General features: G+C 47.9%; 2 protein-coding genes across 3 annotated transcripts; one reads left to right on the top strand and one right to left on the bottom strand.

The window, feature by feature from the left end:
* Window positions 1-1,422: 1,422 nt before the first annotated feature.
* Window positions 1,423-21,489, bottom strand: LIAS (lipoic acid synthetase). 2 transcript variants are annotated; one of them, XM_056125535.1, is made up of 11 exons: window positions 21,325-21,488; window positions 19,292-19,464; window positions 16,325-16,418; window positions 15,474-15,554; window positions 13,048-13,204; window positions 12,909-12,966; window positions 10,966-11,094; window positions 9,130-9,275; window positions 6,959-7,029; window positions 4,050-4,161; window positions 1,423-1,758 (listed from the first exon to the last, which is right to left on the bottom strand). In XM_056125535.1, exons 1-11 carry the CDS (start codon window positions 21,367-21,369, stop codon window positions 1,706-1,708), a joined length of 1,119 nt encoding a protein of 372 aa, XP_055981510.1. In that variant the 5' UTR covers window positions 21,370-21,488; the 3' UTR covers window positions 1,423-1,705. The 2 variants fall into 2 exon arrangements, with proteins under 2 accessions (XP_055981510.1, XP_055981511.1); XM_056125536.1 differs by lacking the exons at window positions 12,909-12,966; window positions 13,048-13,204; window positions 16,325-16,418 and having other exon boundaries at window positions 21,325-21,489.
* A 79-nt stretch (window positions 21,490-21,568) lies between these two features.
* On the top strand, window positions 21,569-26,533 carry RPL9 (ribosomal protein L9). Its single transcript, XM_056125537.1, has 8 exons — window positions 21,569-21,629; window positions 21,903-21,949; window positions 22,040-22,155; window positions 23,010-23,105; window positions 24,121-24,253; window positions 25,588-25,668; window positions 25,941-26,055; window positions 26,442-26,533. The coding sequence occupies exons 2-7, from the start codon at window positions 21,904-21,906 to the stop codon at window positions 26,045-26,047; spliced, it is 579 nt and encodes a 192-aa protein (XP_055981512.1). The 5' UTR covers window positions 21,569-21,629; window position 21,903; the 3' UTR covers window positions 26,048-26,055; window positions 26,442-26,533.
* Window positions 26,534-27,621: the final 1,088 nt, after the last annotated feature.

Genomic DNA, 27,621 nt, shown 5'->3' on the forward strand with positions numbered 1-27,621 from the left:
TAGCCCTGTAGCCGCAGACAAGGCAGAGCTCCATCCTGCATCTCCCTTTCACTCCTCCAGAGCATCATTTCCTTCTTCCATGGGGCTCTCTCTCCACACGTTCTCCTTCAATTTGGTATCGTCCCTCAGTAAAAACTCAGTAATATCTTAAGGAAAGATATTACAGCAGGTAAGGTGAGGGCTGTGGAAGCAGCTGACCCGGACTCTGTCCCTGGCACCCCGTGTGCTGCCCCGAGCACTGCCAGGAGTGAGCCCTGAGCACAGCTGGATGTGGGCACATACTCTGCATGAATGAGCCCCGGTTTTGATCTCCAGCGCCCAAGGGTCTTCTGAGCAGCTCAAGGGTTCATCTGCTGAGCACCCTGCCAAGAGTGACCTTTCCCAGACCCCCATTTGTGCACGGGCAAATCTCTTTGCGTGTGGCTACCTAGAGCTGCGCCAGATTGGACCATGCTGTGTGGGGATGGCACCTGGGCCCTAAGAGGTGTTCAGATTCCAGCTCCTGCCCTGTCAGCTGTGCCAGGGCCCCTGCAGCTCATGCTCACGGCGCCTGCACATCCTGCAAGAACCAGGCCTTAGGTCCCCCAAGTCTGTTCACAGTACCGGGACCCGTTGTGCAGTTACAAGGGAATAGAAGTCAGGCCTCGAAGATACTACTTATGTTTCTACTTTGAAACAGATATTTCCTGCTATTCCTGTTTCAAGGTTCATGGGAGAGCTAATCCTGAGGTTGCAAGACCAAACACTTTAAAACATTTTTTTTTTTTTGGCTTTTTGGGTCACACCCAGTGATGCTCAGGGATTACTCCTGGTTTTGCCCTCAGGAATTACTCCTGGCAATGCTCAGAGGACCGTATGGGATGCTGGGAATCGAACCCGGGTTGACCACATGCAAGGCAAACGCCCTACCCACTATGCTATCGCTCCAGCCCCTTTAAAACATTTTTTAAAATTTATTTTTATTTTAGTATGTGGGCCCCATCCAGAAATGCTCAGGGGCTATTTGCAATTCAGTGTTCAGCAGTTGCTGGTGGTGATGTTCGGAAACATGCTGAGACAGGTTTTTTTGGGGGCCACGCCCAGCTGTGCTCAGAGCTTAATCCTGGCTCTGAGCTCAGGGATCAGTCCTGGCAGGGCTTGGGGGACCATATGCGGTGCTGGGGATGGAACTCGGGCTGGCCACACCCACTGTTCTGGTCACCGAGAGGCAGGAATTGAGCCCTGCCTTCTGCATGAAAGGCAACACGCATACCCTCTAAGCTGTCTCTGGCCCTAAATCTGAAATATTAACATATCTATGTGCTACTAAAACACTATTATAATTATTTTACAATTGGGTACTGTGAAAACTGCAGTTCACAGACACACATGCGTGACTCAGAAGATCTTACAGAGTTAAAAATGTATTTTTCAATCATTTTTATTAAGGTGCCAGTGTTTACAATACTGTTAATCACAGTTTTTAAATGTATTTTTAAATTAACAGCAAACTCTCATATCACATTATGATTACATCATAGCAAGCGATTGCTTAGTGGGATCAAGAAGGTAGAAGCTGAGTGACCTTTTCTCACGACGGTACATGGACACTGTTCTAAGAGCAGGCAGCCGGGGCTCATCGCTGAAGCTGAGGCCTTCTGCAAGCCCTGCACTGCTGACTGGGATCAGCTCAGAAGAGGCTCTGTGTCCTGGGAGGCTGTGTGCATTAGAGAGCTTTTGTTTTTCTTTTAGCCACTAGATTTTTCAGGAAAAACTCACCTATTTAGGGAAAATGAAAATGCGTTAGTTACAGTTTAGAAGTTCCCTGCGGCATCATCACCTCACGGTGTTCTTCCGGGGAGAAGGTGAGGTCCCCTCCTTCCGGGGAGGACCCTGGAACCCACTGAACCCTGGTCTCCATCTCAGTGGCACTCGGTTTCCGACCTCAGAGACCCCCCTTCTCGGGCCCTTCCCCCAACACTAATTATGCACCGTGAGTCTTCCCCTCTCTGAGGCTGGTGACTGAACCCAGGCCCCAGACAGACCCTCGAGCACTCTGGCCTCCCTGCTGTCGTTGCTTGGGTCTCCTGGCCCTTCCTAGTAGCCCAGCAGGAGCGAGTAATTCTGTGGATGAGGGTCAGCTTCTGCCCGCTTGATGCACTGCTCATCCCCCCTTGTCCCACCAACTGATACAAGCAACACAGCCCCAGAGTAGCCCAGTGCCCTCCCCCCCACCCCCAACTGCTGGCATCTCCCGCGCTGCCCCCCTCAGGGGAGAGTCACTCACATTAGCCTCTCTCCAGCCCACGGGTGCACACCTCTGCATACAGGCACCCCTGCTCGGCCCAGGCCTTCAATGTTCCTTGTTGTTACAACAGGGCTGAGGTTTTTTCTTTTTTTTTGTTTATTTGTTTATTTTTGCTTTTGGAATCACACACAGTGATGCTCAAGGGTGACTCCTGGAATTTCTTCTGGCAGTGCTCAGGGGACTATGTGGGATTCAGGGGATGAAACCCGGACGGCCACAGGCAAAGCAAATACTCTACCCGCATCTGCCCTATCTATCAGTAGCGCTGGCAGGCAGGTCTGAGTTTACCAGCAGCCTGATAGACTCCTCTTTGGGACCTAAATACAGGGTTGTCTTGACATTATCTGTACACAGTCATTAAGAACCCCAAGGCTGACAATCCAGCCAGGGAATAGAGTGTATAATCTCTGCTCTTCCACACCTCATGCAAAACTGAGGGGAGCAAAACCAATAGCACTTGGCCCGAACATATCCTGGCTTGCACTCAGGAATTACTCCACGATATTACAGCAGGTAGGGCATTTGCCTTGCATGCGGCTGACCTGGGTCCAATCCCCAGCATCCCATATGGTCCCCTGAGCACTACCAGAAGTAATTCCTGAGTGCAGATCCAGGGGTAACCCCTGAGTATCGCTGGGTGTGACCCCCCCACAAAAAAAAAGAAAAAGAAAAATTTTACGGAATAGTTTTTGTTGCTCTGAGATATTACTGATGCAAACAACAATGCTATCAGTAATATACTCTTCAGACATTAAACTGATGTGAAATTGGGACCCTGGAGACCTAACTAGCATCACTGTCAAAAGATAGATTTTTCAGAAAACCATGTCATATGTTTAACTGATATTTATCATTTCTGAATAACCTGCCATTGAAATCCACACTGAATAAATGGATTATTTCTGTTTTCATCACAACAGATGAGTCATGAAGAGAATGAGTGACTCTTTATTTATGAGACAAACTAGGCATAAGAGACTGGAGGGGTGGGAGAGGGGAATTATGTTACACCTGCAGTGCTCAGGGCTCACTCCTGGCTTGGATCTATGCCAGGGGTCTTATCCAGCAGTACCTGAAGGTCTATACTTGCTGCTGGAGATTAAATTGGGGCTGGCCGCATACAAGTGCCCTACTTGCTGTACTGCTGTGCTGCCTCTCTGGTCCCAAGAGATTCCCCACCCTCTTTATTATGATCCCTATGAAGCAAATCTCCTAAGAATGTTCCAGAAAAGCAATTTTTATTTCCCCCACAAAAGATAACCAAAGCCATTATAATTTACCCTGGGACTTTGGGATCTGGAGTAGAAGTTAATGTGGAGAGGTATAGTTTAAACAAAACTATGCCCTTTGTTCTTTACAGACACAGCAGAATTTTAATCAGTTATGAAAGAGGAAATTGTGCGTTTTGCTAACAACTTGGGATAGAACAGGAGCAGGTCATGTTAAGCAAAATAGGTCAGGTGGAGAAAGACAAATATTGGATGGTCTCGCTGGCATGTGTAATACGTAAGGAAACAAAGCAAGGGGCGAGACAATGGCCAAGGAAAACAAACTCACAGATTCTGCTAACAGAGCAGGGTTCACCAAGGGACAAGCGGCAAACGAGAAGGGACCCCGGGCAGTGGTGGGGGGACAATGTCACCGAGGCGGGGGTGGTGTATGCACTAACATAAAATCTAAAGCCCTGTAAATCAAGGTGCCTGAACTTTAGAAAAACCATTTAAAATGATGTGCCCCCCCCGCCCCCGCCTCCAGTCCTTACCTGCTTTGTATGAAGAGCGCACCAGAGGGCCACTGGCAGTGTAATGAAATCCAAGTTCATTTCCTACTTTTTCCCAGTATTTGAACTTTTCAGGAGTAATGTATTCTTCAACCTAGATATGTAAAGAATAAATTCTAACTGATTTTAGAAATTCCCTAAAATAATTTTCATTCTATAAAAAACGCACACCCAGCCTTTGATGGCTTCGCTTCCCAATTGCCCAGGGACTCCACGGCGCCTGGCGCCTGCTCCCAGCTCCCGGGCTTCCTCTTCCTGAAGTCCCACCAGCAGGAGGGAGGGGAACAGCTGTATGATAATTCGAAGGACAGGAAGGGAGTCTGAGATGACCTCAGAGGTGAGTACGTGAGTGTCCAGATACCGAGGATTAGTCAGGTCCGAGATGACTGTGCCCGAGACTCATCCTGTCTATCTCCTGCTCTTCCTGGTGTCTGGCACGAGCAAGTGGGGTTTTTTTTTGGAATTGCCATCAAGTAATTGCATATTTTTATATATATACATATGTACATATATACATACATATACATATGCATATGTATATATAATTTTTTTTTAGTGAATCAACGTGAGGTACAGTTATAGACTTAGAAACTTTCGTGCTTACATTTCAGTTATACAATGATTGAGTACCCATCCCTCCCCTAATGCCCATTCTCCACTACCAATGATCCCAGTATCCCTCCCACCACCACCCCTCACTGTGGCAGGCATATTCCCTTTTACTCTGTCTCTCCTTTGGGTTGTTGTGGTGGTGTGCAATACAGGCATTAAGTGGCCATCATGGTCAGTCTATAGTCTACTTTCAGCACACATCTCCCATCCCAAGCGGGCCCTACTAGCACCCTTTACTTGGTGTTCCCTTCTCTATCTGAGTTGCCTTGTCCCCCGTATGCGAGACCGGCTTCCAAACTGTGGAGCAATCCTCCTGGTCCTTATCTCTACTATCCTTGGGTGTTAGTCTTCCATTCTGTTACTTTATATTCCACAAATGACTGCATTCCTTCTATGTCTGTCCCTCTCTTTCTGACTCATTTCATTTAGCGTGATACTGTGAACAAGTGTTTTGAATAAAAGAATAAATGACCATTCCAGAAATACAGGAAGGAATAGCGAGACTAACTTCATTTCTGGCTTGCCTAAAGGTAAAGGTAAAGGCCCTCTCGTTGTTCGTTGATTTGCTCGAGCAGGCCCAGTACTGTAACCCAAAAATAAACCACAATATCACTTAGTGTGAATTAATGTAATTTCTCCACTTATTTTTACAGGGACTTCTGCAGTGATCCTGGGGCACCTACGGACCTCTCTCAGTGACGCCACACCTGGAGGTGCAGGCTGGCACAGCGATGTCCTGGTGGAGCTTGGTGTCACCAGGACTAAAAGGCAGGGTCGTGGCGGGTGGGAAGGTGGTGGCAGGGTGGAAGCTCTGGGCCTCCCGTATCCACGGCATGGATTCCAGCCCCTGATGCTATCATCCCAGACCAATTTCCCAATTTCACATTCTTTTTCTGTGTGTTCACTGAAGTTGCACAATCTTGAGGGCGGGAGAGTGCCCGGCTAGCTGACGGACACAGGATGAGAAAATGGAAAGTGGAACTTGAACATCTGCTTGACTGAGGGACCCTTGAAAGTGTGTCTGCAAGGGAAAGGGGTGTAAACAGTCTGTTGGAAAATACGCTGTGCTTTCCCAGGTTTGAAGGAAAGCCAGGTGTGTAAAAAGGACTGCAACTTTAGAGGCTGGCACAAAAGCATTCTGGAACCACCAGGGAGTTATTTATTATTATTATTATTATTTTTGCTTTTTGGGTCACAGCCGGTGATGCACAGTGGTTACTCCTGGCTCTGCACTCACAAATTACTCTTGGCGGTGCTCGGGGGACCATATGGGATGCTGGGAATCGAACCCAAGTCGGCCACGTGCAAGACAAACGTCCTACCTGCTGTGCTATCACTCCAGCCCCACCAGGGAGTTATTTAAACAGACACACTGAGGGTCAGGAGACAGCTCCCAGTGTGAGCATATGGTCAGCCTGGGGACCCCCCGGTGAGGTTTCTGCATGGCAGTCCCCAAGGAAACCAGGAAAAGCCCTGGGGCCAGAGAAAGAGAGTCTGGTCAGTAGGGCAGGGGTTTAAACACTGCTGGTGGGCCACCTCCACCTGCCAAAAAAACCCCCAAAAACCTGAAGAAATAGTCCCTAAGCACTGCTGAGGTGGCTCCACAAAGGCAACAATGGGTGTTTTCACCTTTTTTGGTTTTTATTTATTTATTTATTTATTTTTGTTGTTTTGTAGCCATACCTGGCTGTGCTCAGGCTTTACTCCTGGTGAGGCTTGAGGATCCAACACTTGGGTTGGCTGCTACATGTAAGGTGAGTGCCTTATCTTCTAGCCCTGTTTTACACCTTTATTTATTTTGGTTTTGGGGGCTACTTCTGGCTGTGCTCAGGACGCAAATCAATCCAGGTCAGCCACATGCAAGGCAACAGCCTTACGCCCCTGTACTCTCTCTCTAGTCCCAGATCTGTTTTAAATCTTAAAAAAGAAAAGTAACATTACACTAAAAGGCCAGCACTTCTTCCTTTTCCTTCACTTTTGGGGATGGGGTGAGCCCAGGGCCTCACACCTGTGAAGCCTGTGCTGCGTGTTGTATTCCGGGCCCTGCCAGCAGCTTACTCTGACCTACTCACCCCAACCATCCACCAACAGCTGCTCTTTCTTTCTGTTTATTTTTGGGCCACGCCTGGCATGCTCACGGCTTACTCCTGGCTCTGTGCTCAGGAACCCCCTGGCAGGCTCCGTAGACCATGGGGGATTCGGGGATCGCACCCAGGTCAGTGGCCCAAACCACTGTCCATAGCTCTGGGCCAACAGTTGCCCTTCCATGACCGACGTACCTTAAGGTGGCGCTTTGTTGGCTGCATATATTGTCCCAAGGTCAAACAATCCACATCTGCCTCACGAAGGGCTGGGGGGGAAGCACATGTGACATTAGAAGTCTCAGTGAAGTGACAACTGTGAGTTAGACAAAATTCTACTTCAGAACACTGTGAACTTCCATTAGCCAATAATCCTCTTTCTGGAGTCCGACTCTGCCACCCCAAGCATTTCCATGCCAGGAAGCACGTAAAGACTGAAAACATATCCACGATCCAAAAACCCACAGGGGTTGGCAGACATAAGGCTTAAATTAACCCTGATATTATAAAGCATGTGCTAAACTAGAGGGGGAGGGTTTATTACTATTACTATTATTATTATTATTATTTTGCTTTTGGGGCCACATCAGCGATACTCAGGGATCACTCCTGGTAGTGCTCGGGGAACCATATGGGATGTTGCAGATCAAACTCTGGTCAGCCATGTGCAAGGCAAACACCTACCCGCTGTACTGTCCGGCACAGGGCCTCTATTTTTAATATTTTTGTTTTGGGGCTCTACCCAGCTGTGCCCCTGGTCTGTGCTCAAGAATCCCTCCTGCTGGGCTCAGGGGCTCATAAGGCAGTGCAAGGCAAGTGCCTTTCCCACTATTTTTCCAGCCACTAAAACAGAGGTAGAGGGCTTTTAGAGTGGGAGTCTGTTAGGCAGAACAGTTGAAAGGAACAGTTCACGAAGGGCCTGAGAACATCCATATTAAGAGCCGGACATGGGTGATGTATTCTCAAGCCGAAGCTGCCAGAAGAGGAACAGACATCCATAAAAATAAAAACAGAGGCTGGAGAGATAGGACAGCGGGTAGGGCGTTTGCCTTGCACGCGGTGACCCGGGTTCGATTCCCAGCATCCCATATGGTCCCCTGAGCACCACCAGGAGTAACCCCTGAGTGCAGAGCCAGGAGTAACCCCTGAGCATTGCCGGGTGTGACCTAAAAAGCAAAAAAATAAATAAAAACAAAACAAAACAGATCTAAAAGACATGCTTTATAGGCTTATACTAAACATATAAGACATGCTCAGGGAGATGCGATTTGGTCTTTGATCTATTAGAATTTTTCTAACGTGCTGTAGCGAAGACTAGCTTTCAGTTACAACTTGCGCTAATAAATAAATAATTGCAAGTAGGTCAAAGAGGCTCAGGTAAAATAGCCTTTACATTGAAAAAATGTTAAATGCCCAAGAATCAGAAAGAAACAGGGCCTATAGGATACATAGCACATAATACCACACAGTACCCTGTGTCTGTGACAAGTGCCCCAAGTCAGCCGTTCCTCAGGGCCTGGCTCTCACTCATCTGAGCTGTCCCCGTCCATCAGAACTCCTGCATGTACACTGTCCAACTACTGAAGAAGGAAAAGTCTCACCTGATTTCAAAGGTAAAGACTGGGGCTGGAGCAGCAATACAGTGGGGAGGGCGTCTGCCTTGCAAACGGCCAGCCCAGGTTAAATCCCCAGCATCACTGAGCCTGCCAGGAGTGACTCCTGAGCACAGAGCCAGGAGTAAGCCCTGAGCACCGCTGGGTGTGGCCCAAAAGACAAACAGAAAAACTGTAGCACTGTCCTCCCATTGTTCATTGATTTGCTGGAGGCAGGACTAAAAGGACACTGATAAATAGTTGGAGGTCAAAGACCCACAGGTAAAGGCAGCCTGAGGGTGAGGATGCAGCTCTGTGGACCAAGGACAAGGCTCTAGTCTAATCCCCAGCAGCCCCCAAAACAAGTAAGAAAAACACACCCCTATCCCAAACTCCCCTTTAAAAACAAGAGAGCTGGTTTTTGTTTTTGTTTTTGCTTCAAGTGCTGGGACTGACGTCAGGCCCAGGGGCATGAGCCTGAAGCTCTGCCCCACCCCAGTCCTCACTCAGAGCACTTTTTCCTTTAGCAAGCACGGTGTAGCTGGGGGTGGTCCCAGGGGTTGGGACTCAGGTTGGCCACGTGCAACTCATGTACTGCCTCTCTAACCCCTTCACTCTCTCTCTTCCTCTTCCAGACATTATTTGGGGGGTGGGTGGGAAGTGAAGGGCCCCCACTGCTGGCAGTGCTCTGGGGCCTGTATATGGTGGTGGGGATTGGACTCGGTCAGCCTCGAGCAGGCAAGTGCCCCGCCCCCTAGCGTGTCTCAATTCTTTTACCTTTCATCGTCGCATAGACTTGCTCATCGCTCTCGCCTAAACCCAGCATTATAGACGTTTTAGAAATAACGTCGGGTCGGACCTCCTTGGCATGTTTCAGGACACGGAGAGACTGGTCGAAATTGGCCCGGGGATCGCGAACTTTCCTTGAAAAGAGCAGAGCTGCTGTCAGCAAGAACGGTCACGGGCTCAACTGAGTAAATATCTGACTGTGCAAGCGCCCGGGAGACCGGAAAAGCATGTTCTGGACAGTCGGGTGTACCCCGCGGCTCGGCAGTGGTCCGCACGCCAAGGCCTACTTCTTTAGAACAGGAAATAAGGTCTCGTGGGACCTCCTTGTTCTTGACTTTTAAGGCCTTTAAACCCAGGACAAAAATGTTTATAAAATGTTTATATTAAAATGCAAGTAATTCTGTTAATGAATTGCTTATTGAGAAACCAAAATTCTGAAGCTGAGGTTGGGTGACTGTAAGAAATTGGCAAAAGGGAGTGAAAGATTACTGAAAATAAAATCTTCACCGTGAACAAAGAAAAACGGTTTAACCCAAATCCGCATTTCAGAGGGCTGAAACTTTTATGCTTTCTTTTCTAAAAGACTAAGCTGCCCTCTGCTGGTGAGCGTAGAAAGGGAAACCACTGGGGTTTAAAAAAAAAAAAAGGCAGTTTTCTGGAATTTTCACTGGAGAGAATGTTTCAAGGGTGAAACCCGGTTTGGCTGGCACCTACTGGTGGTGGTACCATGAGATACGGCAGGGTGAGAGCAGGCAGTGTGCTGGGTTTCAGCAGTGGCCCAACCACTGTGCGCAGATGTGACATGACGTGAAGGACAGAGAGTCACTTAGGTTAAACATGACCCTCTCTGATATGCATTTTGTGAAACTGATCTGCGGCTGTTATTTTATCTTATTTTTCTTCTTTTGTTTTTGGACCATACCCAGCTGTGCTCAGGGTTCATGCGTGTGCTCAGGGCTTGAGGGACCATATGCAGGTGTCAAAGATCAAACCCAGGTCAGCTGTGCATGCCTCTCCTGCGGTACTATATGAGCCTTTAAAAAAAAATATGCTCGGGCTGGAGTGATAGTACAGTGGGGAGGGCGTTTGCGTTGTACACGGTCGACCCGGGTATGATTCCCAGCATCCCATATGATTCTCTGGGCAATGCCAGGAGTAATTCCTGAGTGCAGAGCCACGAGTGACCCTGAGCATCGCCAGGTGTAACCCCCCCACCCCCCGCCAAAAAGAAAAAAGAAAAAAAAGAAAAAAAGGCTCTCATTATGTGAATAAACAAAAACATATAAACACATATTTACACAAAGATACTATCAGGAGTTAATAATGTTATGGGTATTGTTTATAAAGGTAAAGGCCCTCCCGTTGATCGTCGATTTGCTTGAGCGGGCCCAGTAACGTCTCCATTGGAGACTTTGTTGTTACTGTGTTTGGCATAGCACAGCGGTAGGGCGTTGGCCTTACAAGCGGCCAACATGGCCGACCCGAGTTCGATTCCTCCGCCCCTCTTGGAGAGCCCGGCAAGCTACCAAGAGTATTCGATATGCCAGACACAGTAACAACAAAGTCTCCAATGGAGACGTTACTGGGCCCGCTTGAGCAAATCGACGATCAACGGGAGGGCCTTTACCTTTACCTTTACCTTTATTGTTTATGGTTTTCATGAATAGATGACACCGTTAATATATATTTAAATAATATTAATTATTAAATAATATATATAGTACTTAAAAGTGTTTCATTTTTCTAAGAGTCAATAACAAATATTCCTCTGACTTCAGAGTTTGACCCTCCCAACCTCCCACGGTTATCCTTACATAAAATTACCTCTGTAATTCTGGAACCGTTTCTACATTATGTGCATACACATCTAATCCTGACAGAGCAACTTTTCCTACTGCTGTGAGATCTCCTCGGAAATCAGGGGTGAGGCATTCCACAAGAATCTTTGGGTTCCTTGAGGGGGAAAGGCGAGAATCAAATTGAGAAAGGAATTGAGGTAACTACTGCTCAGACAGAAATAAAGAGCACTGATTCGGTATCAGTTTCGACCCCCCGCCAGCTGTGCTCAGGGCTCACGCCTGGCTGTGTTCAGGGAACTATGTGGCAGCAGACTGACCAGGGTAGGCTGCACACAGGCAAGTGCGTTAGCTCCCGCACTGTCTCTCAGAACCCTCAATTTTTAGAATCTTGAGAGAATGAAGTTACTGGGCAGGAGTGATAGTACAGCGAGTGGGGCATTTGCCTTGCACATAGCTGACCTGGGTTCGATCCCTGGCATCCCATCTGGGCCCCACCGAGCACCTCCAGGAGTAATTCCTGAGTGCAGAGCCACGAGTAATCTCTGAGAACTGCTGGGTGTGGCCCTAAAAACTGCCCCCCCCATCCCCGCCAAAACTTTTAAAAATAGAGTTGTTATTCCCTTTGATAGGAGTAGGAAAGATTGGGACAATTGATAGCTTTCATAAACCCATGATAATGTTTCTGGAGCGGTTTCCTAAGAAACACTCATGTAGAGAGGAAACAGATCTCTCCTCCCATGGAGAAACGTAGGAAGATACTTCCTCTGCCTGGGGAGCACAGGCCATGTCCGTGGGGGGCCTGGGCGAGCTCCCTGCCCCACGCGGGCCCAAGCACTGCTGGGACTGATCCCAGAACGCTGCTGAGAGCGGCCCAAACATCCAAACCAACCAAACAAAAACAGGATACATCCGAGCACTCTCTGGGTTTTATATTTTTAAATAAAATGATTCTACTTAGGAAATACAAAGAAGGAGAGAGAAAAAGCCCATGAAGCAGAGAAAGGAAGACCCCAGGCAGGGCTGATAATTCCAGAATGAAGCCTGACTGGTTCCAACTGCAAACTGAGACACTCGTAAGTATCTCGTAAAATCAGTTCAGTAGGCTTTGCAGTAGGCTTAATTCCTTTTCATTTTGGTGCCACATCCGGAGGTGCTCGAGTGTTGCTCCTGGCCCTGTCCTTGGCGGAGTTCAGGGGACCATGCGGTGCTGGTATCTGAGCCCAGGCCTCCCGCACAGAGCATGTATTCCAGCCACAAATCAAATGTTAAAAAATATCAAATATTGGTACATTAAAAAATATCAAAGAGTGGTGAAACCACTGAGAAAACACTAAGTACTGAGATGCTACCTAAGTACAACTGACTCTCTTTTTTGTGCTCATTAAGAGACAGGCCTCAAGTACTGATAAGAATGTAGATTCTGAACCCCAAGGACATCGGTTAACGATCATGACTTAGCATGTGGTTTGTCATTGGAACACCGGCGGTGCTCAGGGACGCCTGGGCTAGGCTTCGTGAGCTCTAGCCTGGCCCTTCTCTTAGGTGTATGTCAAGTGTCTGGACCACATCTGGCAGTGCTGGCGATTGAATCCTTGAATTCGGATCTTCTGCATGCAGTGCAAGCGCTCTGGCCCTCTGAGCTCTCCAGCCAGCATTTTACACTGCCTTAAACAACTCCCTCCCAAAATCCACCGACAATCAACTGTAAAGGAGGGGCTTCATCAACTCCTCTCTGTGGAGATACATCTCTGTGCCCCTAAAACTTCTGTGCATATAGGCCTGCATACTTGACTGCTACTTTTTGGTGGGGAGAGAGAAGAGGAGACTATTCCCTGCAGGCATCAGGAAAGGAAATCCCCCAAGAGGTTGATGAGCGCCGTCTTGAGGTAATGATCCTACATGAGCCAAATTTATAGGGATCCTCCCTCCAAAGTTCCTCAAGGACCAGTGAAGGCAAAAGCCAAGTACCTCTCTTTCAGGAATGACACGGTCTTTGCAAAGTGCTCGGCTCCTCCATCGGGCAGATCTAGAGACAAAAGAAGCCAGAGCTCAGGTGGGCGCACGCCTCAAGGAGGGCCGGAGTCTGGGCAGGTGCTGGCGCACTGACCGTCTCGGTCCACGGATGTGAGGACCACGTAATCCAGACCCCACGCGGCGATGGCCTCGGCGGTGTTGTAGGGCTCTTTGGGGTCCAGGGGTGGCGGGGCTTTTGCTGTCTTCACAGAACAGAACCTGCAACCCCTCGTACACGTGTCCCCCATCAACTGGAACAGAGATGTCACCATTCAAATCAAACAGGAGTCACCCTCAGGAATGCACTTTCGAGGGGGCCAGAGTGACAGGACAGCAGGGAGGATGCGTGGCTTGCACATGGCCATCCCCGGCATCCCATATGGTCCCCCAAGCCCCACCAGGAGTGATTCCCAAATGCACAGCCAGAGGTAACCCCCGAGCACCTCTGGGTGTGGCGCCTTCTTTGCCCCCCCCCCCCGAAACGTACTTTTGAGGAACCAGAAAAGATAGTACAGTGGGTAGGGTTCTTGCCTTGCATGTGGCCAACCAGGTTTTGATCCCCAGCACCCCATATGGTTCTCTGAGTACCTCCTGGAGTGATCCCTCAGCACAAAAGCCAGGAATAAGCCCTGAACAGCACCAGGTGTAGCCCAAACCACCACCACCCTTCCCCTCAGCCCCATAAGGCAAACCTCTTGCCTTCCCCATGCCAAGAACACTCCCCAGTGGCACCCAGGAGCCTGAAGTGGGGCCAGAGTCCATTCTGCACATGGATGGCCTCTTCAGGAGCCCTTCCAAGGGCCGGCAGAAGCCGGCTGTCCCTACCCATGGCTCCAGCTTTCAGCTGGCCTTATTCTCTTGATGAACTGTGGGCTCATCCAGGCCAGCATTTCAGAGCTCTGTGCGTGACCAAGCAGGCCACAAGAGAATGCTCTTCCCCGGCCACCTCACCTAGGGTGCTCCTGGTGGCCTGGGGAGCCAACAGCTGTGGGGAAGAAGTCACCGACATCCATCAAGAAGCTCTCAATCACCCCCTCCCTGAAAAATTGGCTTCGTGACTTGGGTAAGCAGCTGCCAGAACGAGCTTTCTCAGAAGTCCCAGTTCCTCGTGGTAACAGTGAGCTTCCTGCAGTAGAGCTCCCCAGTCTGTCAGATGTTCCCAGGAAGGTCTCAGCCTTCGGTTGCGTATCATTTAGTTTATTTTTATTTATTTTTGCTTTTTGGGCTGGAGCGATAGCACAGTGGTAGGGCGTTTGCCTTGCACGCAGCCAACATGGCCGACCCGAGTTCGATTCCTCCACCCCTCTCGGAGAGCCCGGCAAGCTACCGAGAGTATCTCGCCCGCACGGCAGAGCCTGGCAAGCTCCCCGTGACGTATTCGATATGCCAAACACAGTAACAACAAAGTCTCCAACGGAGACGTTACTGGGCCCGCTCGAGCAAATCGATGAACAACGGGAGGGCTTTTACCTTTACCTTTTTATTTTTGCTTTTTGGGTCACACCCAGTGATGCACAGGGGTTACTCCTGGCTTTGCACTCAGGAGTTACTCTTGGCGTGCTCAGGGGACCAGATGGGATGCTGGGAGTCGAACCTGGGTTGGCCGCAGGCAGGGCAAATGCCCTACCCGCTGTGCTATTGCTTCAGCCCCAGTTGTGTATTATTTAGATTCAGCCCCAAATGCTGGCTCTCCGAGCCCCTCCAGGTGAGTATGACAAACTGCACTGAGCCCAGTTCTCACTTCCCCATACAATACTCAGGTTATCTCTCCCATCCTTGGCCTGTAACTGACAGGGCTCTCCCGCTGCTCTTTGGCTTGGCTAGGAGACTGACCTTGGCCAGCAGAATGACCACAGCAGTCACGACCCAGAAGCCTTGGGGAGGCATGGACGATGGGCCTGTTAGCCCTCCTGTGCTTCCATTTTCCAAGTTTTACTACGCCTTGGAAAGCTGCTAGTCCAAGCAGAATGAGGCTCTAAGGAGCAAACCCGAACCCATATCCTACCTCTGGAATCCAGCCTGGCCCAAAGGAGAGCTGATGCAGTCAAGGAGAAGACCCACAGGACAGAACCGTGAGTGTGTGTCGTGGGGGAGTACAGGGGGAGGGAAGCAACTAGCAATAGCAGCTCCAGGAATCTACAGAAGCGACACCTGTTACCGTTGGTTTTGGGCCGGGCCACAACTGGCGGTACCCAGGGATTATACCCGGTGCGGCTCTGGTGATTGTATGTGATGCTGGGGATGAAGTGGGCTTGCTTATATGCAAGGCAACACCCTGCCTGCTGTGCTATCACCCCAGCCCCCCGAAATGGCACCGAAGGCAGTAAATGACTGAGAGATGGAAGAATCAATGACAGATTGTTCAGTGAAAGAAGGGTGAGAGCATAATGGCTGGAAAAGCCTGTGTAGGTTTTGCCCCCAAACGCCTCACAGCCCCGTGTGGTAGAAAACTCCTGACCGGTGTCCTTTCTTCAGGAGAAAGGCTTCTGGACTGACCCTGGCGCGCGGAGCTGGCCTTACCATGATCGTGGCGGTGGCAGTGGCATACTCGCCCCCTCCCCAGCACTCTCCGATGTTGGGACAGCGGGCCTCCTCGCACACCTGGGGGAGAAAAGAGACGCGCAGGGCACATGGTCTCAGTGGCACCCTACACAACACTCTTGTGAAGACATTCACGTGTACTTAATTTTTTGCTTGTTTTTTTTTGGGGGGGCACACCCAGTGATGCGCAGGGCTTACTTCTGATTCTGTACCTGCAAATTATTCCTGGCAGTGGCTGGGGACTCAATGGGATGCTGGGACTGAATCCAGGTTGGACAAGTCGAAGTTTAGTACCTTCCCTAATGTACTATCGCTCCAATTCCCCAACACTGACTTTTAAAAATGTGAAAATGCCAAGTTCTATGTGTCAGGATTTCACTTTTACATTTAAAAAAAAAAATCCATGCATGCATATATTTCATGTGCAAAGAAAAAAAGTCTAGAAGAACATATATTAAATGTTTAATGTCTAGAGGCAAGTATGTGACATTTCATATTTAACATCTAACATTTATACTCTTTCCAACAAGCACATATTTTATTTGTAACAAATTCTCATCTCCTAAGCTAAAGGGATTTTTCTGAAGGGTGTGGGGATGGGTGGAGCCTTGCATTAAATCCAGGGCCACACACAGACACCCAAGGCATTACTACACACATACACCCAAGGAGTGTGTGGTGTGTGTGTGTGTGTGTGTGTGTGTGTGTATGTGTGCTGTTAATATGCTCAGAAACACAAAAAACAATTACTTTCACCAATTTTAAGTTACACCTATGTAGAAATGTTTATGCTTTTTGGTTAAAGAATATTTAAAATTTTGACAACTTACTGTGTGGAGATTTAAGTTCCGCAGTGTATTTTTCAGTTTATTGTAATTTTTCCCAATGGGAATCTCTGTCTTTAGCCATGGGGGGAGTCTTAGCCTGAGGAAAGTGAAACACTCTGTTCATTAGCAAGTTTGTTCCTGAACAATCACACAGCTCCGAAACTACTTTGCTCTATTTACAATTTCTAGTTAAGGGGGACTTTTTCTCTAGCCATAATTCTAAACAAATTCTTATAATTTCTTCAAAAGAAGACAAAGAATCAAATTTGGTTTTGCTCAAACTAATAACAAAAGCCAACTGGAATAAGATCTCAGCTACATTTGGTAAAGGCATAGAATTATACTACCCTAATTTTAAAAAATGAAGTTTGGGGTTTTCTGATTTTGGGGTCACACCTGGCTCTGAGCTACTCTTGGCTATGAGTTTGAGAGTTGCTCCTGGGGGACCATGCTTAGCAAGGCCAAACCTTCATGTCCCCATATAAGCAAGTTTTTTTTTTTTTTTTTGGGCTTTTTAGGTCACACCGGCGTTGCACAGGGGTTACTCCTGGCTCATGCACTCAGGAATTACCCCTGGCGGTGCTCGGGGGACCATATGGGATGCTGGGAATCAAACCCGGGTTGACCGCGTGCAAGACAAACGCCCTACCCACTGTGCTATCACTCCAGCCCCAGGTTTTTTTTAACTTTATATATTTTGTAATTTGTTCAGCTTTTTGAGTCACATCAGTGATGTTCAGGGGTTACTCCTGGCTCTGTACTCAGGAATCACTCATGGCAGTGCTCTGGGGACCATATGGGATGCTGGGAATGGAACCCAGGTCGACCACATGCAAGACAAGCGCCTTACCCATTGTACTATTGCTCTGGCCCATAAGTTTTGTCAAAATGCTGACAAAATGGTCGGAGAGACTTTACAGGGGCGAAGGCTCCTGCCTTCCATGTGGCCAACACTGCTGCTTCTTCTTCTTTTTTTTTTTTGGTCACACCTGGCGATGCACAGGGGTTACTCCTGGTTCATGGATTCAGGAATCACTCCTGGCGGGTGCTCAGGGGACCATATGGGATGCTGGGAATCGAACACAGGTTGGCAGTGTGCAAGGCAAATGCCCTACCTGCTGTGCTATCGCTCCAGCCCCCAACACTGCTTCTATTCACAGACCACATACAGTCCCGAGTACTGCCAAGCACAGAGCTAAGAATAACCTCTAAACACTGCTGAGTATGACCTAGGTCCTGCTGGGGCTCAGGGGACCAATCCAGCCAGTCTGGGAATCCAGACTGCTGGGAATCCAATCCAGCCAGTCTGGCCGCATGCAAGGCAAGCCCCTTCTACATTTGTTCTGAGTAAGGAGAGATCCCACAAGTTTACTTCCAATTCTACATTCTGTTCTACACTGTATACTTTACCTCTACCCATCTGATCTAGGAATTGTTGGGCAAACAATCCTGCAGAACAATTTTCCCTCTGCATGATATCCTCTCATCAGTCTTTTCTTAATTTTTGGTGTATACACACACACACACACACACACACACACATCTATGTGTGTGTGTGTGTGTATTGGCTTTTTGGGGTCATACCTTGTGATGCTCAGGGGTTACTCCTAGCCCTGTACTCAGGAATTACTCCTGGTAATACTTGGGGGACCATGGACCATATGGAATGCTGGGGATTGAACCCAGGTCAGCCACATGCAAGGCAAACACCCTCCCCACTGTATTATCGCTCTGGCCCCCCTTTTTTTGTATATTCTGTGGATCACATCAGACGATGCTCAGGGGCTCCTCTCTGATGAATGGGGGGAGGGGTCAGTCCTAGTGGTGCTGGGGAATGAACCCATGGCTGCTGCTTGCAGAGTACATGCTCCCACTCCTTGACCTAGCTTTCCTGGCCCTCAGAGTCTCTCAAGGAGAAAGAGTCATAGTTATTTTTATTTTTTAAATTTGGGGCCATATCCGGCAGTGCTCAGGGCTTACTCCTAGGTCTATGCTCAGGGGCTAAGGTGACCATAGGTGCTTCTGGCTGGGCTTGGGTGACCAAAGGGAGTGCAGGGGACAGAACCTAAGTTGGCTGTGTGCAAACCCATATGGTTCCCGCAAGCCCTGACATTCATAGTTTTTTTTTTTTTTTTTTTTTTTGCTTTTTGGGTCATATCCAGCGATGCACAGGGCTTATTCCTGGCTCTGCACTCAGGAACTATTCTTGGCGGTGCTTGGGGGACCATATGGGATGCCAGGGATCAAACCCAGGTCAGCTTCATGCAAGGCAAATGCCCTACCCACTCCCTATTGCTCCGGGCCCCATATATATATATATATATATTTAATTTTTTTTGTTTTAATGTACACTAAGAACAATTTTGATCATCAACACCAGGTAAAAATGAAAACTCGATCAAAGTCTAATGAACTGGCAAGGTGATAAGCTTTACTCACTAAAAATATCTGAGGCCTGGAGCCGGAGCAATAGTACAGGGGGTAGGGCATTTGTCTTGCACAGGGCTGACCCAGGTTTAATCCCGGCATCCCATATGGTTCCCCCGAGCACTGCCAGTAGTAATTCCTGAGTGCAGAACCAGAAGTAATCCCGGAGCATCGCCAGATGTGACCCAAAAAGTTAAAAAAAAAAATCCTATAAATAACTTTGTAGTTCACAATGTTTTAATATAATAAATTTCTTAAAAAAAGAAATCTGAGGCTTGAGAGAAAAAAAATGAAGATGGCAATGTAGGGTTTTTAAGTCCAAAGAAAGTCAAAAAGAAACCATGAAAGAGCCAAAAAAATAAAAAAATAAAAATAAAACCCACAAAACACCTCAACTGTCTCACCTGCTCCATCTATTCCTATTATCATTGAGCCTAATGATTTTTCACTAATTTAACAAGATTAAAAATATACTCTAGGCCTTGATTATACCTGAAAATGCATGATGAAGGAGTGGGCATGTCAGCTTCAAATTTCCATTACCTTTCTCCTTTCTGGCGTTTTAAATTTCCTTTATATTCATTCCAGGTGCTCTTGTCCGCAAGGTCCCCAGATATGAAATCTTGAAGGTCTGGTCCATTATGTAAAGATTCCTTTTTCTCATCTGGCAGGGAACTTAGTGATTTGACTGGACTGCATAAATATCTCCCAAATACCTAGTGAAACAATTATTATTATTTTTTGAAGTGAGAGCCATATTCAGTGATGCTTAGGAGTTATTCCTGGCTGGGCACTCAGGAATCACTCCTGGCGGAACTCAGAGGACCATATGGGATCCCAGGAAGTAAACCATGGTCAGAACGTCCTATCCAATGTACTACTGCTCTAGCGCCCCCAAACAATTCATTGTGTGAGACTTGGAAATTTTTTGTTGTTTTTTGGGGGGCACACCCAGATGTGCTCTGGGCTTACTTCTGGCTTTGCACTCAGGGATCACTCCTGGTGGGGCTTGGGGGAGAGGGACCATATGTGGTGTAGAGGATCATATCCAGCTTGGCCACGTGCAAGGTAAGAGCCTTACCTGCTGCACTATTGCTTCAACCACCCATTTTTTTTCCTTTTTATAATATGCCTTATTTCCTAGAAGTGAGCAGATTCTAAAATTATGCCAAACTATCAACAAGCTCAAACTGTGCAAGAGTTTAGGCTCTAAGAATAAGGAGGACTTAATGGGAATAAAGCAAATCTGAAGTTGTCCAGATGTTAACCTGGCTCCCAAAGATAGGGAAAGCTTTGGAATTGGCTAACATATGCCACACGCCAACTTCAAATCTATTACTGGGGCTGCAGCAACAGTACTGTGGATAGGGTGCTTGCCTTGCACATGGCCAACCAGGGATTTATCCCTGCCATCACATATAGCTGGTTTCCCAAGCATCACCAGGAGTGATTCTTGAGCACAGACTCATGGGTAAGCACTGAGAACCAACCGCCATGTGAAGCACGTCCTGCCCCCTCCCTGCCCATCTATTCCTAATCCAAGTCAGGGACATTACAATTTAGAAGAGATGTAAAACACAGAGCTAGGAGTCAGAGTGATAGTATAGCGGATTGGGTATCTGCCTTGTACGTGGCTGACCCAAGGTCGACCCCCAGGACCCTTTCTGGTCCCCCGAGCACCACCAGGAGTAATTCCTGAGTGCAGAGCCAGGAGTAACCCCTGAGCATTGCCAGGTGTGACCCAAAAAGCAAGAAACAAAACAAACAACAGAAAAGCATTGAGCTAACCCCCAGTCAGTAGTTTCAGAGACCTGGAAGGATGCAAATAAAGCCAGCAAATTAATTTTCTAGGTTACATTACTTTGCATTTTCTTTTAAATTTGATTTTTGGGAGGCACCCAGGAGCGCTCCAGGCGGTCAGGCTGTACAGGGACCAACCCAGGCCTCCCACTTGCAAATCATGCACTCAGTCCACTGTGCCCACCACCCTCGTTTTCGCATTTGAACATGGCACATCACTGGTCGATCATAGGAAGCCACTGAATCGCAGAGGACAACACAGACGCGCCCAAGAGATCTGAAACAGTGTGAAGATTCACTAGTCGGTGCACGTCACTACAGCGAACGCCCTTTAACAATTCCGCGTGCCTGTTGTTGGTGCTGCTGGAACTGCTGGAACCCTCGCAAAGGTCTAGAACACAGACTTAAGCATTGTCAAGAGGCCGGAGAGGCGCCCAGTGGGCAGCAAAAGACAAGTAGGACGGTAATTCGGGGGTGCTTATTCTAGTGCTCCAACACATACAGGGTGCAAGTCACTGATTAGCAGGCAAATGGCTTTTGGCGCAGGTCCGAGACTTAGAAACAACCCGACACAGGAGACACTAACTCGTGTGTGTGTGTGTGTGTGTTTTGGGGGGGGGAAGGGTGTCGGGAGAACCAACAGATCAATCAAAAAAGAAATCTGAATCGTCCTGGCAAGAAGTTAAGGCTCGTGTCGACCCCTGCAAGCCCTGCAAGGATGGGATCCCCACCGACACCCATCCGCACCCGCGGCCCCTGCACGCCCCGCCGCTCACCCGGGGCCCCAGCCTGCGGGCTGCGCCCCCGCAGCGTAGAGACATCCCCCTACTAGTATTTGATTTTTCCCCTAGCACGCCGGAGGGATGCCAACTCCCCGGGAACGGACGGCTCGACCAGGCGGCGCTCGTTCTCTGACGTCATCCCGCGGCGCCGCCGACCCGGAGGCACTCGCGCCGCTCCGCGATCGGCTGCTTTCGCCTGGCAGTGGCGCGCGCTCATGACGCCATACGCAAGGGCCCGCGACGGGCTACAAGAGCGTGATGACGACATGACGCTCTCTCTTTGCCGCATCTACTGCGAGGTGAGGTGCCCTCCTTGCTCGGTGGTGCTGGGGAATCCGGAGCCATCGGGTCGGGGGAAGGCGACAACTTGCGTTTGGCGCTCGCGCCGCTTTGCCCCGGCCGGGTCCTCGCGCGGCGACCCCGGGATGGAGCTGCGGGCGCCGGCCCGCCCGTTCTCCGGGGGCTTGGGGCCTGCCGCCCTGGCCTGGCCGCCTGGTCGGGCCCCGGCGCCTCCGCCCTGGGCCCGGGGAGCTCTGCCCGCCGCGCCTGACCCCGAGTGTTGTGTGTTTCAGGATGAAGACCATCCTCAGCAACCAGACCGTGGACATCCCCGAGAATGGTAGGAGCCGCGGTGCCCGCGCCCCCCGCCCCATCTGGCCGCCCCCGGGCCCCGCTGCACCCAGCCCTTATGCACTTCCTTCTCTTGCAGTGGACATCTCCCTCAAGGGTCGCACGGTCATCGTGAAGGGTCCCCGAGGGACCCTGCGGAGGGACTTCAACCACATCAACGTGGAGCTCAGCCTCCTCGGCAAGAAGAAGAAGAGGGTGAGACGCCTTTCTCTTACCTCCGCAGGGTTGCACGGTGCTGCTTGCGGGGGTGGGGGTGCGAGGGCCAGGGCGGGAGGGAGTTTTAGGCAGACAGGCTCGAAATAATAGGGTGTTTGCTCCGGGGCCGGGTAGGCATGAAACATGAGCGTCCAGAGCATGAACATTTTGGATGCTCCAGTGCCCTGGCTTGGGTACTTCTCTGGCACGCAGCTAACCCTGGTTGGAACCCTGCACTGTAGAAGGTCCCTTGAGCCCTACCAGGAGAGATACTTGAGCGAGATCCTCAAGCACCACTGGGTGCGACCCAAAAATCTAAAGAAAAGTTACTTACAGGTAGATTGGGTGTTAGGCTTTAGTGGAAGTGGCAGCCCAAATTCTGCAATGCATAATAAAGCTCCACATGCAGTCGTTGGTGTCAGTTCTTGTTGATGCTACAAGCTTGTTTTTGCATGACTTTGGAGAACCAGTGTTGGTTCTTTAGTTTGTTTTTGGGTCGTACCTGGAGATGCTCCGAGGTTATACTGGGGGAACTCAGGGCAGTACATGAGATGGAGGGGATTGTACCCAGGTTTGCAATGTGCAGGGCAAACCCCCTCTGGGTTATTGCTCCAGCCCCAGTGTTGGTCTTATTTAGGCATTTTAGCTCTTCTGGAAGTGAGGTTTGGTGCAGCATATTTGAACCGTTTCAGGATTGTGGCAACTTAGTCTTACGATATTTTGAAGACCTTTAGCTTCATTTGGGCTGATCCCAGAAACTAGAGTAAAATCCAAATGGTATATGTCAGTGAACTGTTGACTTCCACACCTGTTTCTGGAATGGAGGGTGTCAAACTTCTTGTTCTCTTACACAGCTCCGGGTTGACAAATGGTGGGGCAATCGGAAGGAACTGGCCACGGTCCGCACCATCTGCAGTCATGTGCAGAACATGATCAAGGGGGTCACGCTGGTAAGTGGACGGTCGCTATGGCTGCATTTTTTGTATGCAAAAGGGATGCCACTTTGAGTAATCGTTCAGTATGTATTTGGGGAGATACTTGAAGCCTAGACAGATCTAAGTGTTGTGATCTCCACTGAAACCATCCCTAGGTTCTAGGGCTTTAGGATTTAGGGAAGGTGGGTAGACTTGAAAGTAGCCTGAAAGCATCCTTCATCCCTCACAAATGGATGGAGCTTTCAGGAATTTTGTTTGAATGGGTTTTGTTTACTCACTGGTAAGCCCAGTTGGTAAACCCAAGGGCAAGGAAGGAAGCATCTGTTTGAACTTGCCATCTATTTCTTTAAAAGCCTTTAATGTTACTGACTACAACTCATCAGGTTAGGCTTTTTTTTTCTTTTTCTGTTTTTTGGTATTATTCATACCTGGAGGGGGAATTTTATCTGTACTGCAAATAATTTGATTATTGTGGGCATAGGAAATAGTAAAAAAAATGCTTAAGGATCTGTACAGTTCGGTGATGAGACAAATGTGGATAAAATTTTTCTAAGTCATGGTTGAGGTGACTTATTTTAAAACTTCATAAAGAGCTTTTTTTGGAGGGGGGAGGCAGAGCACACCTGATGATGCTCAGGGGTTACTCCCAACTCTGCACTCTGAAATTACTCCTGGCAATGCTTAGGGAACCATGTGGGATGTCTGGGATAGACCAGTTTGGCTGCCTGCAAGGCATATGCCCTACCCACTGTACTGTTGCTCCAGTCATCCCTGGTTTTTTCTAAATTGTTGGTCTGGGTCTTTAAAATTGTAAGTTTAAGGTTTTAAGATGCATTAGGGGTTGAACTACACCCAGTTATGCTCAGATCATTCCTTGCAGTGCTCTGGAGAACGTAAGTGATGCTGGGAGTAGAATCCAGGTCGCTGCATGCAATACCAGCCCTTTAACCCCTGTACTGAATTATCTCTATCTCCTAAAGAGCTTTCTTTCAGATTTCTCAGCATTGCTAATGATTGATTTACTTAACAGGGCTTCCGCTACAAGATGAGGTCTGTGTATGCCCATTTCCCTATCAACGTGGTTATTCAGGAGAATGGGTCTCTTGTTGAAATCCGAAATTTCCTCGGTGAAAAATATATCCGGAGGGTTCGTATGAGGTCAGGTATGTGGATACTTTCAGATGATGTTATGAAAAATTTCAGTTAACACTAGTGTTTTGGGTTGGCTACTAACCAGATTTGCTTTATAGCAGAGTTGGTTGTATGTGTATTCTTAAGATTCTAATGTTAGGACTTAACATTATCTTTGTTCCAGTTGTTGTAATTCTTTTGTTGGTTTTGCTGGTTGGGTTGATGGGCAGGCCTGGCTGGTTCTGTGTCAGGGATCACTCCTGATGATGTTACGGTGAGGGACTATATGTGTTGCCCGAAATGAAGCCTGCAAGGCACAAGCATCTCCAACTTTCCCCTTTCTGATTCTACCAATTGTAATTCTTAAAGAATTTTAAGCTGTAATTTGCAGGAATGACATCTATGTAATTGCTCATTAGAAAATAAGTCATTTGGGGCTGTAGAGAGAGTACGGTATGTAGGGCACTTGCCTTGTACTTGTTTGATCCCTGGCATATCCCATATGGTCCCCAAGCCCTCCAAGAGTGAATTCCTTAGTGCAAAGCCAGGAGTAACTCCTGAGCATTGCCAGGTGTCGCCCCAGTAATAAATCATGGTGGTTTATAGTGTTGGCTGCTTAAATTCAGATCTTAATCTTGTTCTGTCCGTCATGGGCAAGTTACCTGTTTTAGTTTTGGTTGGTTTGGGGGACCATCCCCTGCAGAGGTGAGGGTATCCTGGCTTGCTTTTAGGGCTTGGAAGCCATACTTTGTGGGGCCTGATCTTCAGGCGTCTATTTCTAAAGTACGCCCTACAGCCTTTAGGCTGCTCCCTAGACTCCATGTTGGCAATAGTTATTTTTATGATAACTTGTGTAAAAGTTAACCTGTTGAGTGATGCCAGATATATGTTAGAAATAAAACTAGCCCTAGCCAAATGCTAGTTTATGTTCTTAGGGGTGAGGGTTTCTTAGCCTACACCAGCTACTCCGGGCTTATTCCTGGCTCTGCTTGATTGTTCCTGGTAGTACTTAGAGAACCCTCTGTGGTGCTGGCAGTGGAAGCAGGATATGTGCAAGCACTATAATCCCTGTGCTCTTTCTCCAGCCCTGGTGTTTCTTAGTTGAATGACGGTACGCAAATCACCACTTGGGACAAATTAAAGCTGGGACACATGAGTTTGGTCCAGAGAAGTCAGGTTTATATAAAACCAAAATCTCAGCCAGAGGGATTATGCAGCGGGTAAAGTATTTGCCCTGAGTGCAGCCAGCCTGGTTCAATCCTCAGCATCCCATATGGTCCCCTGAGTGCCAGAAGTGATTACAGAGCCAGGAGCATGGCCTCAAATTAACTTTTATATTGACATGCAAATGCCCTTTCTCTTGTAGGTGTTGCTTGTTCTGTCTCTCAGGCCCAGAAAGATGAGTTGATTCTTGAAGGAAATGACATTGAACTTGTATCAAACTCAGGTGTGTAGACTGTATGGGTTTTGCCTCAACCTTGTAAGTAAATAGTTGTTTCTTTACATTAGTTGAATGGTGGGGTGCTCGGGCTTCTGCTTCCAGCTCTTTGGGGACACATGTCAGGGACTAAACCCACACCTGCATGCAGATCATCACTAAGTCCTTTGAGCTCTATGGCCCAAGAACTTAAGTTGAAAATACTCATGTTTTTAGTATTGCATGTTAGGTTTTTGAGGTGTGTTGGACTGATAGGTCTTTGTCTTTTTTCCCCTTATTAGCTGCTTTGATTCAGCAAGCCACAACAGTAAAAAACAAGGATATCCGAAAGTTTTTGGATGGTATCTATGTTTCTGAAAAAGGAACTGTACAGCAGGCTGATGAATAAGATCCAAGGTATTTTCTTATTGCTGTAAATTTTATTAATTTGCTAGTTGCTTAAGCTAGACTGGAAATAGTAAAAATTTGCATTTAAGTGTACAGTAACTGGAAGAGTATTAATTTGGGAGGATTTTTTTTTAAATGTGGACCACTAAACCATAATTTTAAAATACATTTTAGATTATTTAGAGCCTAACTTCTAAAACTGAGCTCGAACCTCATGGGATTATGTGAATATGCGGAAGAAGTTTAATAAATTCTTGAATTTATTAGTAAATATTTGATCTGTTTATTTAGGCTTAATGAAAAATTTCTTGGGTGTAACAGTTTTGATAGTAAATGAAAGTACTTGGTTCACACATTTTCTTTTTTTTACAGTTTTCTTCATTTCTTTTTTACAGTTTTCTGCCTACAGAAAGCAGGATATACAGGATGATTCTTCACACCTATTTGTGATAACGAGACGCAATAAAACTATGACTACCATCTTACATTGAGTCATTATCCTTTACAAGAGCAGAATTGAAGTCTAATATGTATGAAGAAATGGAGTAGTATTCATTGGGGTGGAAAGGTGGTTTAGACTACAGCTAGCAGTGCTCAGGATTACTCTCAGGATCAGCCACAGGCAAGGCAAACACTTGATCCTCTGGATTAACTCTGACCCATGTATTTTATTTTCTGTTGGGCGGGGAGGAGTCACTGTTGTGGGGCATGTACCTTGGATCGGCTGTATCTCACCCTATCCCAAGTATTAAAATCTCACCGGAGGAGTAGCTTAAGTTCTGTGAAGTAATACTTGGAATACATCAGTGCTGTGAATAGCCTGTCCATGACAGGCTCTATGCTCATCAGTGGATGTAGGCATTGGCGGAGGTCCTACAGGTGTCTTACTTTGTAGAACATCAACAGGCATTTGAGGCAGGTACACCTGAGTCACTTGTTTATGCTGTAACTGGGAAAGTGGCCAAGAAGCAGACAGATGGTTCTGAAGCTGCGGTTCACTGTTTATGATACACCTTGTGGCTGTGGCCCTGTGTCCATCCTCTCAGTATTACCTGGCTTGTGATGCTGAGGATTAAACCTGCGTTGGCCATGTGCAAGGCAAACACTACCTGCTGTACTATTGCTCTGACCCCATGATGGTTAACTTAAAATATGAATCTGGGATTGACTTTGACAAGCAGGCGTGGGGGAGAGATGAGTGGGAAGCACAGAACAGTCACTAGGCTAGGTCTATAAATTGGTATTGAATCTGAAAAATAGGAACTTGGCTCCTGATTCTGCTCAGTTTGACTACAGTATTGTGACCAAAGAGCTGCTTGTTCCTGAATATTGCCCCTTAAGTGGTCTTTTGAAGTGGTAACTTCAATAAACTTGTGCTAACATGCGCTCAATCAGTTTTAAGGATCTAACCTAGACCCCCACATGTAGAGCATAAGAGTTAACCCTTTGAGATATCTCCCTTTAAGCACAGCTTGTCTGAGTTTGTTTTTTTTTTGCTTTTGTTTTGGGTCCACACCTAGCTGTGCTCAGGGCCATATGGGGTGAACCCAGGGACATTGCAAGTACCCACAGTGA

Source organism: Sorex fumeus, unplaced genomic scaffold (genome assembly GCF_029834395.1).
Source record: "Sorex fumeus unplaced genomic scaffold, SorFum_2.1 ptg000055l, whole genome shotgun sequence".
Lineage (NCBI taxonomy): Eukaryota > Metazoa > Chordata > Mammalia > Eulipotyphla > Soricidae > Sorex > Sorex fumeus.

Excerpts from the sequence above, each read along its gene's own strand:
- LIAS (XM_056125535.1), bottom strand. The coding sequence starts at position 21,369 with ATGTCTCTACGCTGCGGGGGCGCAGCCCGCAGGCTGGGGCCCCGG. Across the intron at positions 12,967-13,047 it reads CACATCCGTGGACCGAGACG|ATCTGCCCGATGGAGGAGCC; the intron begins GTCAGTGCGCCA and ends TTTTGTCTCTAG. Across the intron at positions 1,759-4,049 it reads GCGCTCTTCATACAAAGCAG|GTGAGTTTTTCCTGAAAAAT; the intron begins GTAAGGACTGGA and ends TTCCCTAAATAG.
- RPL9 (XM_056125537.1), top strand. The coding sequence starts at position 21,904 with ATGAAGACCATCCTCAGCAACCAGACCGTGGACATCCCCGAGAATG. Across the intron at positions 22,156-23,009 it reads TCGGCAAGAAGAAGAAGAGG|CTCCGGGTTGACAAATGGTG; the intron begins GTGAGACGCCTT and ends TCTCTTACACAG. Across the intron at positions 24,254-25,587 it reads GAGGGTTCGTATGAGGTCAG|GTGTTGCTTGTTCTGTCTCT; the intron begins GTATGTGGATAC and ends TTTCTCTTGTAG.